The sequence below is a fragment of the Acipenser ruthenus genome, chromosome 29, assembly GCF_902713425.1.
Source record: "Acipenser ruthenus chromosome 29, fAciRut3.2 maternal haplotype, whole genome shotgun sequence".
NCBI classification, from domain to species: Eukaryota; Metazoa; Chordata; class Actinopteri; order Acipenseriformes; family Acipenseridae; genus Acipenser; species Acipenser ruthenus.
Window position 1 is genome coordinate 4,127,099 of NC_081217.1, and position 17,600 is coordinate 4,144,698.

Below are 17,600 nucleotides of genomic sequence, written 5' to 3' on the forward strand. Positions count from 1 at the left end.
GTCTGCAATATTTTCCAATTGCCTACGTGTCTCTATACACAACCGTTATTCATACTTGGGGCATCATTTTGAACTACTGGCGGACTAGTGGTTAGGGCTCTGGACTCTTGACCAGAGGGTCATGGGTTCAATCCCAGGTGGGGGACACTGCTGCTGTACCCTTGAGAAAGGTACTTTACCTAGATTGCTTCAGTAAAAACTCAACTGTATAAATGGGTAATTGCATGTAAAAATAATGTGATATCTTGTAACAATTGTAAGTCGCCCTGGATAAGGGCGTCTGCTAAGAAATAAATAATAATATATAAATATATCCATATTACTCCAAAACCATAGCACAATGCTTAGGGATGTGTATAGGTAAATATTATATCATTCACTGTAACCCCTGGACAAAAGAAATGCAGTCTTGGAGCAGAGACTAAAGCAGTTGATTTCTTTGGGAAGAGGGAGGCAAAACAAAGGAGCACTGTCCTCAAAGGAGTGATAAAATAATCGCTTCCTCTACTAAAAAAAAAAAATAATGTGCAAAGCAGAGCCAAGAAGAAAGGCTTTAGTGCGCTCAGCAAATCTCTCAGGAGAAAGACCAAGGCATATGATCCACTTTCTTCAGTTAATGATCCCAGTGATCCAACACAGCTTCCAAACTGTAGGGTCTGATAATGACCCTCTAATCTCCCTCTCAAGGTTACATTCAGTGCACCTTTACTTCAATTCATTTGAAATTTCTATGCAGTAAGAGACGTTTTCTCATTACCAGCACTGCATGACAGGTGTGCAGTACAGGGTTGTATGTTTTTACTATGAGTTTAGTCACTCACAAAACACCAGTTTGCAATTCCCAGAACACATATATATCTACTAAGTCAGAAGAATATTTTCAAACTCCTTCAAGGAAACAGTCAGCAATTCAAATACCGTATAACGGGACATTTTGGCTGGTATTAAATTTGGCGAATTTGCTACCTTGGGGGATTGACTGTTTGAATTGGCGTTTTCGCTTAGCACGTTCACAAAGAAATGCCACAGTTTTGCACTTATACTTTTAATTTCCAAAACATTCAAATACATGTTTACTTAATTAAATCTGTCTTCTAAAACAGTGTCTCGTTTACTCGTTTACATTATCGTTATATAGTCCTTCATTTTAAGATACCAGTAATTGGAAAGGATTAGTCGCTGCAATACACTTTAATGATAGGCATTTGCTAACTCTCAGTTTTAAAACGTAGCTCTGGTTCACTAACATTTACAGTGGAACGATCACAGTATCACTTAGTAATTGTAGGACAGTATTGACACGTGTGTGAAAACGTTAACAATAAAGCCGAAACAAAAAATGCTTTAAATTCAAAATTAGTTAATAGACTAGCAAGCACTGGGAAAATCAATCAAATTTATATATGGTGCAGAACTAGTTTATTTTAACATACTGTTTCAGGACGTTGCGATACCTGCACGGTGGGTGTCTTACTAGTACTTTCTACAATGAATTGACAATAACAATCCAAAACAAATATGCTTTTGTTACAGACTTTCTAACAAGTCTGGAATAAACTATTGTGGCTGTTACAGTACTAAATTAACCCCTTGTAAAAAAACAACACAAAACTGGAACAGTTGTACCGGTACCACAGTAGCAGGCGCAGTTTACACTGCCTCGGAGTTCCAGATTGGAATCATAAATTCCACATTTTCTAAATCCATTTGTAAATGTCCGGTCTGTTTGTAATTTATTCAAGCAAATCTGACACATTCTTTCCCTTGCCCAGCGCTTCTTTAAACTGTCCTGCATACCAGTCTGTCAGAGGGCGGGATCGGTCACTGTATACCACATTCTGATTGGTGAAAGAATTATTGGCGATCCAATCAAAACCGCCCAAATTTCCCGTTATACAGTATATTGTTTTGCAATTGCTCACCAAAAAATGAAATGATGTTAATGCAACCTCCATATGAGGTACTTGACTGACTCCCCCAAAGTATATAATCTAAAACCTGAACACACATTAGCATAGATATAAAATAGAAAATTTACAAAGGAAGAAATAAAATGATCCCAGAGATGTATGTAAATACCATCAAATAGGGCTAGCGCTTAATCTGAAATTCAGTACAGTTTGAAGACGACTTAACTTCCAACAGTGCTTAGCCTGCCAAAAAAAAGAAGATAGAAAAGCATGCTTCTTTTGAAATAGGAAGTAAAATTGTAATTTCCTCTTCAAGTACTGTATCAGAACTGTGCACAGTTCCTTCACACATTTGAAAGAAAGTTTCATGAAAAGGCTTGCCGAATGAAGGGGTCAGTATCAAACTGCAATAACTGAGCTTATCAAAATACTGCCACTATAATCCATTTTCCGGCTTCGAAAATCACATCAGCCTGGAGAGGGGTGAGCGCCTTATGAACAACCGGTCCAATGGGAAGGAAAAAGGGTCTGGATTAGGGAGGACAATACACTGAGGCACAAACAAACTGCTGGCTGCACAGAACTCAGGCAAGCCCTAAAGGACTAGGTGCAAGCTACCTCGCTATCTTGCTTTGTTAATATTAGGGCTCCTAACTTCATTCTAGAGACTGTTGAGCTATGGCTTGCAGTTATAGAGAAACATATTTACCTCTGAACCTTTCTTTGCCACCAGATACAATTTTAAGATTCTGAGAAATCGGCTTTGGAATCTCAATTCTCTATGCTGCTTCTGCACTTTCTTATTCTTGGTCATTAGGCCTACCGTATAACATTATAGTATTGTTCATTCTCTCATCATGAAAACAAGTAGTGTGTGTGCGTGGGGGTCTGTGATACTGATGGCATTAAATGCCAATTAATTGCCACTATGTGAGTGCCTGAAAACATTCTGTTTTTAACCCAGCCTCCAGCATTTAAACATTGTTGTGGAAAGACATGGGTGGTAAAGCTAGGTGCTCGCCATTAGCAGATCCAGACTGTTGGATGTGATGCTTTTTGCCTCAACTCAGCACATCTGTGTCTTGTGAGCTGTGTACCGAACAGGCTTGAGATAAAACTTGAGGCTATTGACTAGTCCTCTAAACTATCACTGGAAGAAAAAAAAGGAAACTCACTGTCACAAACAATTTCTTAAATGTATAGTGACAGTGAATTTAACCATCATTATCCCAGAGAAACTGCAATTCAAATCGATTTACCCAATACAAAACTACTGTTTAGGGTTGTCCAGAAAGGCATCTCAAGCAGACAGTGCACTGGTTCTCCTGAGGCTAAAAGCAACACAAACTTTTTAAAATGATTAGCAGTTTCTGTTATAAAACCCTCCCCATCCCAGTCTCCAAAGACAAAACTCTGAGTTGGGCAAATCGTTTTTTGGTCTTATGTAATAAAAAACCTTACTAGCATGAAATTAAGAAACATTTACTCTGAATTCAATTTAAAAAAAATTAATGAATGACACACGTGATACACAGAGTTGGGCACATTACTGAAAAAAAGTTAATTTGTACTTGTTATTTGTTTCTTTAGAAAAAGGTAATATAATGTCCTTACTTATCACTTAATAAAACAAAGTAGTGTTATATTTCTCTCTCTTGAGAACGATGATTTTGTAAGAAGTAAAGTGAAATAAACTCAATTCCAGAATTATACAGCAGCTGTATTCCCACAGGAAGACTACAGTTCCTAACCCTGGAAGCATTACAGCCTGCTCAGGGAATACTTCACAGTTTTCTTGGGAATACAGTTTTCTCGGGGCAAGCATGTTTGAGAGCACTTGAGAAACTGGAATTAAAGCTACTGTTTCTGGGTTTGTCATCCATGGGGGCAAAGCTTTTATATGTCCTTACTGTTTAAGGCTCGGTTTCCAAGGTAGTAAATATCTGATTTCTAACATTTGCTGTAGTTGAAGAATAGCTGGCGACAGAGTCGATAAGACACTAAGGCTCCGATTTAAAACCTGCAGTCATGCCGTGAGGCAACTTTACTCATTCAAAACAGACAGAGAAGAAGTTAGAAAAAGCATTTTAAAATGATATGCATACACCCCAGTACATATAGACTCCAATCTCCTTCACTGTAGAGTGCTTGGGCTCGACTATGATTTTTAACCCACTGCACTCACCAAATGGCTAGCAGATCTAGTCAAATATCTTATTAAAATTACACTTTTTACTACACAGCACTCACTTAAATTATTACTGCCATACTTTCAGCACCCGTATTTCTCAAAGATAAATACCCTACTCTTGGTTTCCATGGTTCCACTGCCGTCATGCACTTTAGATGTGATCTCCGAGGCCTGAGGGCGTGGATGCGCCTGTAGGCAAGCATGTTTTCTCAATGCTCCCTACTGCTCCCTACTGCTCCTATTGCATATTCAAGACCAGCCTTCTTGTTAAGGTTGCTTAAAACTGCTGTGAGCCCATGAAAGCTCGATATTGGACTAAATGCAGCAACACATTCATGTTCACACTCAGTCTGCAGTGTGCCGGCTTCTTTGCATTCTAAAGATTTAGCACTCGTTGATAAGAACGCAATACAAATGAAATGTTTCTATTTAAGTGTTCCAATCCAGTTCTCATATACAAATGAATATCTACTGAACCGATACAGAACTTTGAATACTGTGAATTTAGCGATTTGAAAAGACGAGAGACAAGGGCATTGACTAGGAGAACATTCTCATCCTAGGCTTTATTTAGAGACTGACTATTGTGCCAAACTGTGTAGTCTACTGGGGGCCAGGTTGACACCAGTCGTACACACCAGTTGAACCCGGGATTCCAGAGGTAACAGGCTTGTGAAGTAGCTGGCTGCATCGCCTAGCCCTAACCTAGCACTTTTTCAAACAGAAGTAGGGGAATAAGATGCAAATCAATAGAAGTTTCACAATTGGCTTGTATTGGCAGGCATGGTGCCAAATTGGTAGCTTGATATTGATTGTAATCCTTGTGGTATTGGCTGTGTCTGCTATGAAGTCAATTTTCTGTGTACTAGACCTTTACTTCAGAAGAGAATAGAAAGCAAGCAAAAGAAAGCAGCCATTAATAAATCTAAGGGAAGGTATATTCATATAAACTAACAGGTAAAATATGATTTCGGAAAACTTGAATAATAAAGCATCATGCATTTACAGGCAGTGATGTAAACACTAAGGGCTGTGTATCATATAGCTTAGTATTTTGCTTAAAAATATCGTAAATATTTTAAAAACTATTCAAAATATATCCAAATGTAATACCCGCACAAATGCCCAAAAGTAGCCCAAAAAATAGGCACCCGCCCAAATCCATTTTTTCACGCACAATACAAGAAATACAAGCCCAATTGGGGGTGAACCCGCCCAATCTGGCAACACCGTTTACAGGTGTGACATTCAACTGTAGCAGATCGCACCAGGATTTGGGTTTCATTTCAAATCTGTCATAGAAAGAAATTGCAGGTGGTTAAAGAGGTATGAACATTTCCAACGGACAGGAAACAGGATGGATGCCAAAATCTACCCATCTACTAAGGGTGGCTATTAAATTACTTTTTGACTTTTGACAACCTTGTACACTGTAATATGCCCATATGTCTCTGTACAGTATATGGACATGTGGTGATTATGAGATACTAAAGGAAATGTGATCAGTGCTAAAAATAGCCAAGTACAAATATTTTTGAAGAACAAATTGCATCCTCCTTGGTTTTATATTTTCAATAGATAGTTTGGACAACGATCACATATACTTCCAGGATCACACAAGGATGACCCTACATTGAAACATACCTGTATCTATCTGTAAAAAATAAAACAAAAATGATATAGATATATATATATATATATATATTAGGGGTGGGTAGTGGGACAGGATTGGTTATTGCAATACTGAAGGCAATGGTGCGATACATATTGGAATTCCACGCCGAATGGAATTTAAAATATTAGAATGTAATATGACAAATTAAACTCTCATATGAAATGTCCAGGAAGTCATTTTTGTTGCATCCTCTGAAGTATGTGCATGTGCTCCCAATTTGAAAAATAGAAAAACACTGCTGGTTTGAAAGCTATTTAAATTTCTCTAAAAACATTGATTTTAAATGCCATTTTTATTTTAAATAATATATTTATTTTCATTTCATATTAAACGTGTTTTTCAAAAGTGCATCCTATGACTGTGGCCATAAACACGGGTTTAAAGCTGCTTTATATATCGGTCAGTGCAGAGACCCGGGTTTGGAATAAACGACTGACCTTATATATATTACAAAAGCATAAATAAAAATGCTACACATTTATTTAAAATAAAAAAATACAGGTAAGTAACGCTCTAAACTATTTATTTATACTTTGCTTGTTTTTTTCTCACAACGTACAAAACCAGAACAGCTGGTTTCTTATTTTTTTTATCTGATGAAATCAAATGCTGTAGGTCCAGGGAAAAAGGATATTCGGAATACAGTGTTATATTACATTGTCAGGACTGTTGGCAGATAGTCTTTAAAAATAAAGGTAAAAACTATTACAATTGCACTGATACCGTTCTTGGTGACGAATAAAAAATAACCGAGCGTTTGAGTAATTCGTAATTTTATTGGATACAGAGCTCCAGATTAAGGACATGATATACTATACAGGACGCTGTGGTGATTGAAGTTCTGCGCTGAAGATTACCTCATAAATCGAAAGGAATAAAAAATAAAAAAAACATGCATGATAAAAATAGTCAAAAAATAACCAAACCACCAAAGACAACATTTACCTGCTAGATGCTTTAAAAACAAGCCAAATTTGGCTGGAAAAACACCATCTGGCATTACATATATATATATATATATAAAATCACACACACACACTGTATACTATTCTCTATGTCTGACAAACAACTTAACTCTGATAGGGGAGATAGCTAAATTGTTTTGCCAAATACACTACTTCTTGCCCTGTAAAATACTGCATTATGTCCATTAGAAAAAAAAAAAATCCCCACAGGACATTTTCTGCCTATTCCCACATTAAGCCGTGTGTGTCTGTTTCCATCAAAATCACACAGACTACTAACAGGGGAACGACTGAAACCCCTCAGCACGGCACGCAATAGATTTGTGATTGATTGTTAGTGATTGGTGGACAGGACACCTCCGTGCAGACTTGCTGAAATTCACAGCACAGAAACACAGGGATGAATGCTGTTTGGTCACCCTTCCCAAGTGAAGGGAAAAGTCAGAGTGATGTACTGTACAGTACCAAGCTTTGATTGATTGGACAGGAAAAACACAAACAGGAGAAGCACATACTGTATCTAAAAATAAGCTAACAATTACAGTGGCATCATAAATGATTGGCTTCTTTTCCTTGTACAGTTTTCTTGTTTCAGAGCTAGGAGCTCTATTAAATGGACACATTACAGAAAAGGTTTCAAGAACACTGGTCACCTAAGTGCAGAAATGTTCAACTCTATGATTTAAAAGCTATACAAAGCCATACGATGATGTTACATGCTGACAAACAGGACTGAATCAACACCTAATAATGTCTCCGACATCTTGAGCACATTAGCTGTGAATCCTCATCATATTCTTATTATACAACTCTCCCTTTAGGGTAACAATGTATTCATCATCCTACCGAAATGATTCAACACATTTTTAAGATTGTCGCTTTGCCTGCAGCACAAAGGAGAACATATATCTGATGATCAGACCATTGTGATTCAAAATCCATGTTAATTTTCCACATCAAAACCCTGTTCACAGCCTCCTTGAAATCGATAAGGGAGAATAAAAGGTTTTGTTTTTTTTTGTCACCAGAATGTCACACTTACCATTGAGAATGCTCTGACCTTCCGAAAATATAAATTCAAGACTGTTTTATTTGTCTGAATACCCAGCTTAAGATAGAGCTGCAGACTTGTATTATTTTCCTTTTTAAGAAGAAGAAAAAAAAAAACAACAGAATGCTTAAAACCAACTGCCACACTTACCTTTGAGAATGCTCTGACCTTCTAATATCTCCCTTGAAACCAGCACTGTATAAAAACTTTCTGAAAATCCAGCTCGGCATGGTGGTTTAGATGCAAGGTCTCCATAATTCCCCTAATGAAGGGAAAGAAGACAAAGAGTCTCAGCTTTAAAAGGAGCTCTAGCACACTGTTAAACTAAGATTTTAAAATACGATTCCTGAAAGGGAATATTGCAGTTACGGCATCTGGGGTAGCCAGTCTCACTTTGTATTAGTGTCTGACCTGGCTGTTGCAAACACAAAAGGTAATAAATATACATTCAGATAAGAGGTCCTTCTGTGCAAATTTTACAAAAACTCCAAGTTTGGCATTAGATTTTTGGAACAAATTCTTCGACAAGCTTGGCTAGGTTTTGAAATAATGTTGAAAGTGGGATATCATAAAACAAGGCAATATTTTCAAAGAGGGTTGCATGATCAACAAGACGCCACAAAACACCTTGGATCATATACTGTATTACATACTGGTAATTCAACTGGGAAACCACACCAACATGGCAAAGCAGACTGTGTGCATTTGGAAGCTACTGGAGCCCAATACGGGAAAGAGGATGGCTGAATCTGACAGACATTCATTAATACGGAGGATGTATTTTTACACAGTACTGTGGACGTGTGCATTTCATTAGGAAGCCTCCTCTTTCTATTACAATATCCTTGTCTTGTAACACTGGAGCAGTAGATCTCACCAGCTGTGCTGTTTACAGTACATTTGTGAAAAAAAAAGTCCTGGATCTTTCACATTAAGCTGGCTGAACCTAATGGTTTCCAAAACGTTTTGCCCTAGTGAACAGACCTAACTCGACATGCCTTGGTCACAATGCCTTGAAACTGGGTATCAGCTTAGCAAACTGTGGAGCTGCTCACTACAGTCAGTGGAACACACAGATAGAACCCTGAAGATGCAGCTTCCTCCTCTGCATCGTGACATTCTACCCCAGGATGCCATTAATGAACATCATTATCTATAAGCAGCCAATAATGCCCCTGACCTGTCAACCATGGACAACTGCTGCCGGATCTCCACTGAAGGCTAAACCCAGCGTCGTATAAGAAGAGAAGTAACCCTGTGATGTGCAGCTAAAACTGCCGCTGGTGTGGATAATAAATCACCAAGGAACTATTTACAGATCTCTCCAGTATTGTATATAAAAAAAAATGTTTTAAAAATGGACCATATCGTATTCTGTTTGTATTTTGAGGGTGACAAAAACCCAGTTAATTTATTGACTTCCATGTATTATAGACTTTTCCTTTACAAAGTATACTCAATTTAGCTGAATAAGGTTATAGAACACTATATGTGTATGACTCCCCCTTCTTCACCTATGTGTGACAGGAGCAGTGAGTGTTTTGACTTAGCTGTGGCTCCTTGCTTTACTTTTTGTGGTGGTCTTACTGGTGTACAAAAATTGTTAAATGTTTTAGCTGTCTCCTAAAAGAGAGAACAAACATACCGCTTATATACACGGGGAACTGGCTATTTAATTGTTTTCCATCTGACTCTCATGTTGTATGTTTTACATATTTCATAAATTGTGTGCCTTAGAACTGGGGGAAATAATTGCATATTTGTTTTTATTTCAGTATAAAATAAGAGAGTTGCTAGTAACTACTGCATCAATCATATTAAATAGAAAGTGGTTCCGATTGTCACGTGTATAAGCTCTCTAAACTTAACGCAATTTGGTTACTTTATAATATATTATGGTGTCAAATAATGGTCAATTGATGCTCTTTTTGCACGCAGTGTTTCTGTATGAGATAGACTGCCAAAGCGGAGCAGTTACAAAAATCTGAATACAGTACGTAAGGCACAAGTAAGGTAATTCGTTACCACTGACACCCCCGAGGGACACAATAAAGATACATCAATGCGCACCTACGCTTTTAAAAAGAGGCAATGTTTTGTAATGATCTTGCAATAGGTTGTGCTATCTGATAAAACCACACACGGGGCATATATCTTAATAAGTAAAGAACCAGCAGGGGTTTGAAATGAGCTATTGTAAAACAAATGTTAAGCAGTACCACTAAAACAATGTACATGGGTAAACAGACCGAGATGTATTTATTTATAAATATTAGATCGCTTGTAAAGACAGCATCATGACCCCTACACTTTGCTTCAATGACCACATAACGGTAATCTAAGGTCCCGCTATAAATCTGAAGCTTTCAAAAAAAAAAAAAAAAAGAGAAAGAATGGAATAGCTTCAACAACCACATAATTAGTCAGTGGATTAAATAAATAAAGACAAAGAAATAAATACAAAAAACAAACAAAAAAAAAACATTCTAAATACACAAAATTTGCCAGCAGCGGTGCAAGGTGCTGATTTACTGAATACCGGGTGCTTTTGCACCGCTAACACTAAAGAAAACACTACCGTGCAGTACTTCCACAATGTTTTTAAAAATTAAAAAAAAGAATAATAATCTTACCCAAGATGTGCCAAATGACAAGACGTTCAACAGCAATGTAATTAAAACAATTTTCATTTTGCAAGCACGCAGTAGCAGCAGCAGCAGCAGCTTGAGCTGGGACTCGGCTCTTTTTTTTTATTTCCCTGGTGTTTCTTCTAGGATGTCCCTACAGCGTTTCATATGCAATACAAAGCTCCTCAATGACCAACTCTGTCCCGAATCCTCGAGCTCACAACTGCAGGTGAAACGCGCTGCGCTGCTCTGCTCAGCACCAGAGAGCTCGCTGACGTCACCACAACTCCTCCTACCGTACACTATGGGAGAATCCTCCTTAAAGACGCAGATGAAGCGGAGCTTGCGTCGAACTTTGGGGTTAGTATAGACGTATAGGGTATATATTAGAAACAAATTTCAACTGCCCGTAATTCTGTGTATTTTTTCCATAAATATATTATCAAAGTGCTCATATGAATACCCAGATGCTGCAAGGATGCTACATTTATACACGAGTTTTTTTTTGTTTTTTTTTTAAACATTGCGTGTTGTTATTAGCCTCATTTTAGAGTTTTATTAATGTCATTGTTAATTGTATAGTTACCTAATGCATCACTGATACGTTTCCTTACTGGTAAGTGGATGTTTTTTTTTTTTTTTTCAATTACAATACTGCATTTTAACTCTGGGGTAATCCTAGGCTAATTTAAACCCTACAGCTGAAATCCGACTTACCAAATCACTGCAGTGTACAAATAGAGAAGCCATTAATTTATACAGGTACCGATATGTCTTTCAAACAAGAGTCCGGACATTTGAAATGCGTAGAATAATTAGCAGGTGAATGGAATTCGTAATGCCACTGATTGCTCACACACTAAGACATAATTCAATTTAGCAACACAGTGTCCTGCTAAAAAAAGGTGACCAATAATTACTTATTCAGATTTGATCATTGCATTGCATGTGGCGCGGTTATCCAGCTGACTTTTCACTTTCCCTTAAAAAATGCCTTTTGGGGAAAAAAAAAAAAATCTCCATTTTCACAAACCTTCACATTTGTACAGTACACCTCACAGTGTTTCCCATATTTCCATATCTGAGAGGTATAGCTATGGGACTAATCCTATCAAACAGAATACCACAGTGGCAGCATATCACCCATCAAACTGTTTATTGCAATTACTGTGTGTGTGCACTTACACATATTACTGCAGCACACACATGCACACACAAAAAAAAAAAAAAAAAAAAAAAAATCTAACCAACCCTGTTTATATCTCATGCTATTTTTCAATTTCCTTAAAATTATTGTAACTGGTGTTGGTTTATGAGATCATCTGGTGAAGATACATCCTTGTAAATTTGACTCTCCCAAAACTAATAAATAACTAATAGGCTGTTCAGTATCCTTTTCACAATAACCTAACAATGCACATCTACCACGTGTTGAAAATGTAATTTTCACAAAAAAGGAGAGTGTTAATTTATGGATGCAATACAGTATATAAGTGTTTATCTCGTAGAATAAAGAGATACGATTGGGAACAAACAGATGTCTCCAATGAAGGGTTCTAGCTTCTAAATAATTCATTGGTGCATTTTAGAAAAGGAAGATATAGCAGTGATTGTGTGGAGTGAACAAAGACAAGCTTTCTTAAAAAGCAAAACATTTATTAGAAATGATTTCATCTTGAAAGAGGTCTACACGGGGCTAGTCATTATTTATCAGAGTTCCTGTGTTGATTTTCCATTTTCTACCATCAGGTGTACAGATATATGCAGAGAAGGGTGGATAAGGGTGCAGTGAATTATAGATAATAAATAGCCCCTTGATAGCATAATAAGTTCAGTAGTTTAAATTAACTTAACATAAAATAACACAGACAGTTTAGAGCAGTCACTGATTTGAATTAAGATGAACGTATATGATTAATTCTCACCTGCTCCACACTTTAATGTCTAAATCATTAATGTCATGGAATGTGATTTATACATGTCTTCATTACTTTAAAACACGAGTTCCTGGCTTATCCTGACACTTCCCAGCAGTGTTTCGGAGTCTTTAAATGCAGCATTGTGAGCACAGAATCCTAGGTTATAAGTGAATATGTTGTGTGTCGAGTGCCTCTTATTGTGTAAGAGGTGTCCTCTTGTTTAGTTTGGGTGACAGGACCCAATCTCTAATACAATAAGAGACACCCTGCACACAGCGTATTAACTTACAAAGGAAAAGGTTCCAGAACAAACATACATCCTTAAATTGATTTCAATGCTCCGTATATAAAACCTCTTTTTAGAAATGTACGTTTCGTTCTTATACACTGTAAATTATTAAGACGACATTGGCATCTTTTGATGCGCCCTGAAGCATTACCCAGCGATTCAACTTTCGTTTCATATTTGAGTTTGAACTATTGACTTGTTGTGATTGGAATAAGATAAAATACTTGACTTTTCATTGGATATGTCAGCTATTTACATAAAAAAGAATGTTGAATTTCAGGGGAATCATACAGATTTTACTATCCTAGTCTGTTTCTTTGTTTAGAAACCTTGGTTACCATAAAGCCAGTTCAATTATACCAGCTTTCAATTTCCTGATAAAGGCGACAAAACACCTCTGAAAAGAGATTTTGCATCTCAGTGGAACTGCATTTATAAATACCTCCCATCAAGGGTAGCAATTAATAATGAATGGTGGTCTTAGATCACTGTTTCAAATCTTGGCTCACCCTGCCAAAGCATGTGTCCTTGGGCATGCAATGTTACTTCTAGTGCAGTGGTCTAAAGTTAATGTAATTTTGTGTCTCAGTTGAGTTGATGTGGATAAATAAATGATGCTGAATTTACAGGCTTTGTAATGGACACAATATTAAACACATAAGCATGGCATGAATACATTAGTAATATGATTACTTGAATAACAAACTCCATTGCATTCAAACCAAAATATTAAAAACTCAATGTTAAAAACTTTGCAAAGAGGGGTCATAATGTATTTATTAGGAAGCTGTGTGGTCCAGTGGTTAAAGAAAAGGGCTTGTAACCAGGAGGTCCCCGGTTCAAATCCCCCCTCCGCCACCGACTCACTGTGTGACCCTGAGCAAGTCACTTAACCTCCTTGTGCTCCGTCTTTCAGGTGAGACGTAATTGTAAGTGACTCTGCAGCTGATGCATAGTTCACACACCCTAGTCTCTGTAAGTTGCCTTGGATAAAGGCGTCTGCTAAATAAACAAATAATAATGTGCAGGGACCCACACCCTGACTACTGAACTCTTTAGAGGGGTATTATTGAACCAACAAAATCACATTTCCAAAGTTTCTTCTCCTATTTTTACTAGAACCAAACAACATTGTGGTTCATTTAAGGTCTTGTGTTGTTCATTTATTTCATAAATGAGAATTTTCCATAAAATGCAAAACAGCCAAAACTCAATACAGAAGAAAAGGACCCCTGCTTAGGACAACTAGCAGCATTAAACGCTAGCTTGCATTATCATGTATTAGATATCTGTATTTAAAGGGTGTAACTAATTTATCACAGGAATCATTCTTTTGACTTATCCCAGGAATCATTCTTTTGACATCAAACTTGCGCAGAAAATCCACAAAGTAAAAGGCCCATTTCAAATTTGCAAAGACTGAACACGATTTTTTCAAAGGTTATTGAGCTATTATTTTCCAGTTACTGTAAGTCAAAAATCCCTTAGGTAATCAATGGCAAAAAATGGAAAATCAATTGCAGAACATTAAGCTTAACCTCTAAAATAGCCCTTGGACAAAAATATACATACATAGCTTATTTTAAAGGTCAACCTTTAAATTGAATGCAAGGCATTACCTGGTATTAAAATTAAAGAACTCCACATACAAAAAAAAAATGTATAAAAAAGGGAGCAAACAGCTAGATAATCTTGAAAATAACTTCTCCAGAATTGACAGAAGTGGGAGACATATCTCTTGGCATATACTGTACATTTTGCAATTTTAAGAAGCCTGGGGCTATACTGTAGCCTTACCATCTATTTGGTGGTAACATCATCTGGTGTAAAATATCTGTAGTCATTCACATCAGAGTTAGTACCTGGATGAGTGACCCTCCATGGCATATCAGGTGATGTAGAAAGTGGTGTTGCTGGTGTAATGGATTGCCTCCTAGTGGCTGATGAGTCAAGTTACAAGACTGACATCAGCATAAGACACGTACTTGCCTCTCGACTGCAGAGCTTGCTCTTTAGTTGAATAGTAAGATGTTTGTCTTTGAACCGTATGGTTTGCGTTTCGCGTCCAGCCCTGGGTATTTCATTCAATGGGTTGAGATGCCAATTCATTATAATAGCTCAGGAGTCGTCAAAATCCCTTCTTGGGTTGTGTCCGAGGAAGGCATTGGAGGTTCTGTCCTTCTGTTGGAGTTGTTTTCTTACTGTTTACTTTTTTACCTTGACTTTACCAGGTTGACAGTTTCCAAAGGTACACAGCAAATGGCAACATTGCAAAATTATTATTAAAAAAGGCTTTATAACAAGAGGGTTTTCATGAGAGGAAATCTGTTCTTTGCTATTGGAGTTAAGCGACTTTGATGATGGCAAACAAGAGTGGACTCTATTTTAAGCACCGCAGGAGTCAGGACAGAACCTCTAGTTTATCAACAATTTATTAGTATGTATTTATTTGTAATTATGACCCCTCTGCAAAGTTTTTAACATTGAGTTTTTAATATTTTGTTTTGAATGAAATGGAGTTTGTTATTCAAGAAACTGTTCCATTATTTGCGTGTTTAACTAAAACAGTTTAATGAAAAGAAAACCTTGTATATTTATAAAAACAGTGGGAGGAGACAGAGATTGAACCAGGAACTTGTGGATTTTAACCAATTATGTTACAAAATGGACTGAAAGAGCAGTTAATCCAGGATGAATGTGGCTTTACCTCATGGAGTGTTGAACTCTCTATGCTTTGGCAAAGATGATATTATGAGTAATAAACCATGAATGAAACTTGGATTCCCAACATTTTTGTAGCAACTGTTTCTATCTTCCTTGCTATTGAATCCACGTTTTTGCTAAGGGGTTATTCTGCGCTATTTGTTGATTGCACGATATCTGCTTTACTCATTTCAATAGCTAGATCTGCAATGCATGGTTTCTGTCGTTACTGGAATGGAGCTACCAAAATGACAATGCCTCTATTGATCCAGAGGGATCCGAGCCTGCTTTAAAGAGTACAGAGTGGACTTCACACTAGTCTGGACAATTGTCACATTTAAATCTACTAAAAAGCTTTCCAAGAATGAACTGACTTCCAAGAAAGGAAACCACAATGCCCTGCTCAATATTGTGTCCGAGGAACTGAAAGACAAATGGTCAATAATTAAGTAGACATCAATTAAACCCACTGACTTGACCATGTCCAAGTACACTATTGGCCTTATTTTTTATTTTTTTTTGCATGATGATGTTGGCCGCACATTTTGTTAGCTGTGTAGTTTATTCCTCCTCTCAAGACTTATCTTAAAATACATTTTTTTAAGTTCCCAGCACCAAGAACAAACATATGCCAGCCCTGTATAGACAATATGATTTTAAATATGAATTATTTATTTGTTTGTTTATTGATTCAATACTGGCTTTGTAAAATGCAATGAAGGTTTTTCAGTATCAGGTTGATAACTATTTGAAAGACTTTCTAAATAAAGGTCTTGGTAGTAATACTGGTGTTATGGTGTTTTTGTATGTATCACTTAAAGGTATCCACAACACACCAGTGTCTTTCCACCAGTGTATATTACCACTTTATTCCTTCAGTAATCTACAAGCACCTGGGGAAAATGCCCCTGGAGGCATGGCCTGCTGCGTGGTTCACTGGGTGAGTAATCTTCTGAGGAGAGAACCAGAGAGCCCTTGGTAGCAGCTCCAGGATGACAACTTCAGAAAAAAAGGAAAGAAAGAAGACAAAAAATATGAACTGTCATCAGTATTCTGGAATCAGCTAGAATGATGTGCCAAGGTTACATGCGGTCTCTCAGCTGGAAACACAAAATAATAAAACTAACGCAAGCTTGTGTTTTTATAAGACTAGATCTTGAATCCCAGGATTTTAGCTGTATTCCATTTCCATGTATATTCTACCCCTTAATGTATGGTTCATTGTTTGAACCTGCACATGAAATAAGACATCTGCTTTTTGGATCCAAACAACAGTACAGTGCAGTCAACCCTTTCCTAATTACCTGGGGTTTTTTAGAGGGCACTGCTGCAAATAATTTTTGGAATCAAAAAGTCTAGTGAGTTTTGAGTGCAGTTCAAAGCCAAGGTGTAGTTGTTCTGTAATCAAAGTTAGCTTTATTCTTGAGGCTTACCTGATGGCTTTCTCTTCCCTATGCCTGTCTTTTGGTGGGGTTACCTTGGTTTATATTGTCTCATCATAAGTGAGCACATGCTCCGAGACCATTGGGCCAAGATATTTTTTATAGTAAGAACACAACACATTTTATTAACATTGTAATAATGATCTGTGTGCAATGTTACAAACCTGCATGTACACTAGTTCCACTGCACTTGGTATGTATGTATGTATGTATGTATGTATTCCTTTTACTATTGCTGGAGAATACATCTACAGGCAACAGACCTCCTTTTCAGAGATCTTGTTATTATAGGCTTGTGGAATAAAGGCTGAATCTTTGACTTTAAACATGTTTTCTACTGTGGATCTTCAGTATGGAATTTAATTTAAAATACTCTTTTGTACCTGGCTGACCTCGTCTCTGGATTGCATAGTGTTATACGAGTACAGAGAGTAAAACTGAAAGCATTTTTTACGGAGCTGCTTGTAAATACCAGAGTTTAACAAACACAATACAGCCAATAGGATGTAGCCAGGTAGGCTCTGGTTTCATTTAGCTTCTTCTGGAGAGTGGTGAACATCTGCATTAAATCTGAATGATCCGTTACTTTTGAAAATAAGTGGCAGTCTTTAAGTAGTCTTACTGTAAGACCACTATTTGTCAGCTTTGCCCGTTGTGTCTAAAACAGACTTGCAAAGTCAGGAATGTGACATTCAATTTACATAAAAGTAATGTCTTTGTAAGTTTAAAATAAATAAATAAATATTGGTACTTATAATGATTTCCATTACATGAGAGTAGGTGTTAAAACTTCATGCTGATATTGGACTTGGCTCTCGCCAAGATAAG

General features: G+C 37.1%; 1 protein-coding gene across 2 annotated transcripts in view; it reads right to left on the bottom strand.

The window, feature by feature from the left end:
* Positions 1–10,718, bottom strand: part of LOC117432253 (cadherin-4-like) — a 239,481-nt gene extending 228,763 nt beyond the window's left edge. The window contains exons 1-2 of one of the 2 annotated variants that reach the window (XM_059003810.1): positions 10,426–10,718; positions 7,943–8,054 (exon numbers count right to left, since the gene is read on the bottom strand). In XM_059003810.1, the coding sequence (XP_058859793.1) occupies positions 7,943–8,054; positions 10,426–10,482 (169 nt within the window). In that variant the 5' untranslated portion in view covers positions 10,483–10,718. The remainder of the gene's footprint in view (positions 1–7,942; positions 8,055–10,425) is intronic. The other variant, XM_034053898.3, reaches the window with a different exon arrangement.
* Between the last annotated feature and the right edge of the window lie 6,882 nt (positions 10,719–17,600).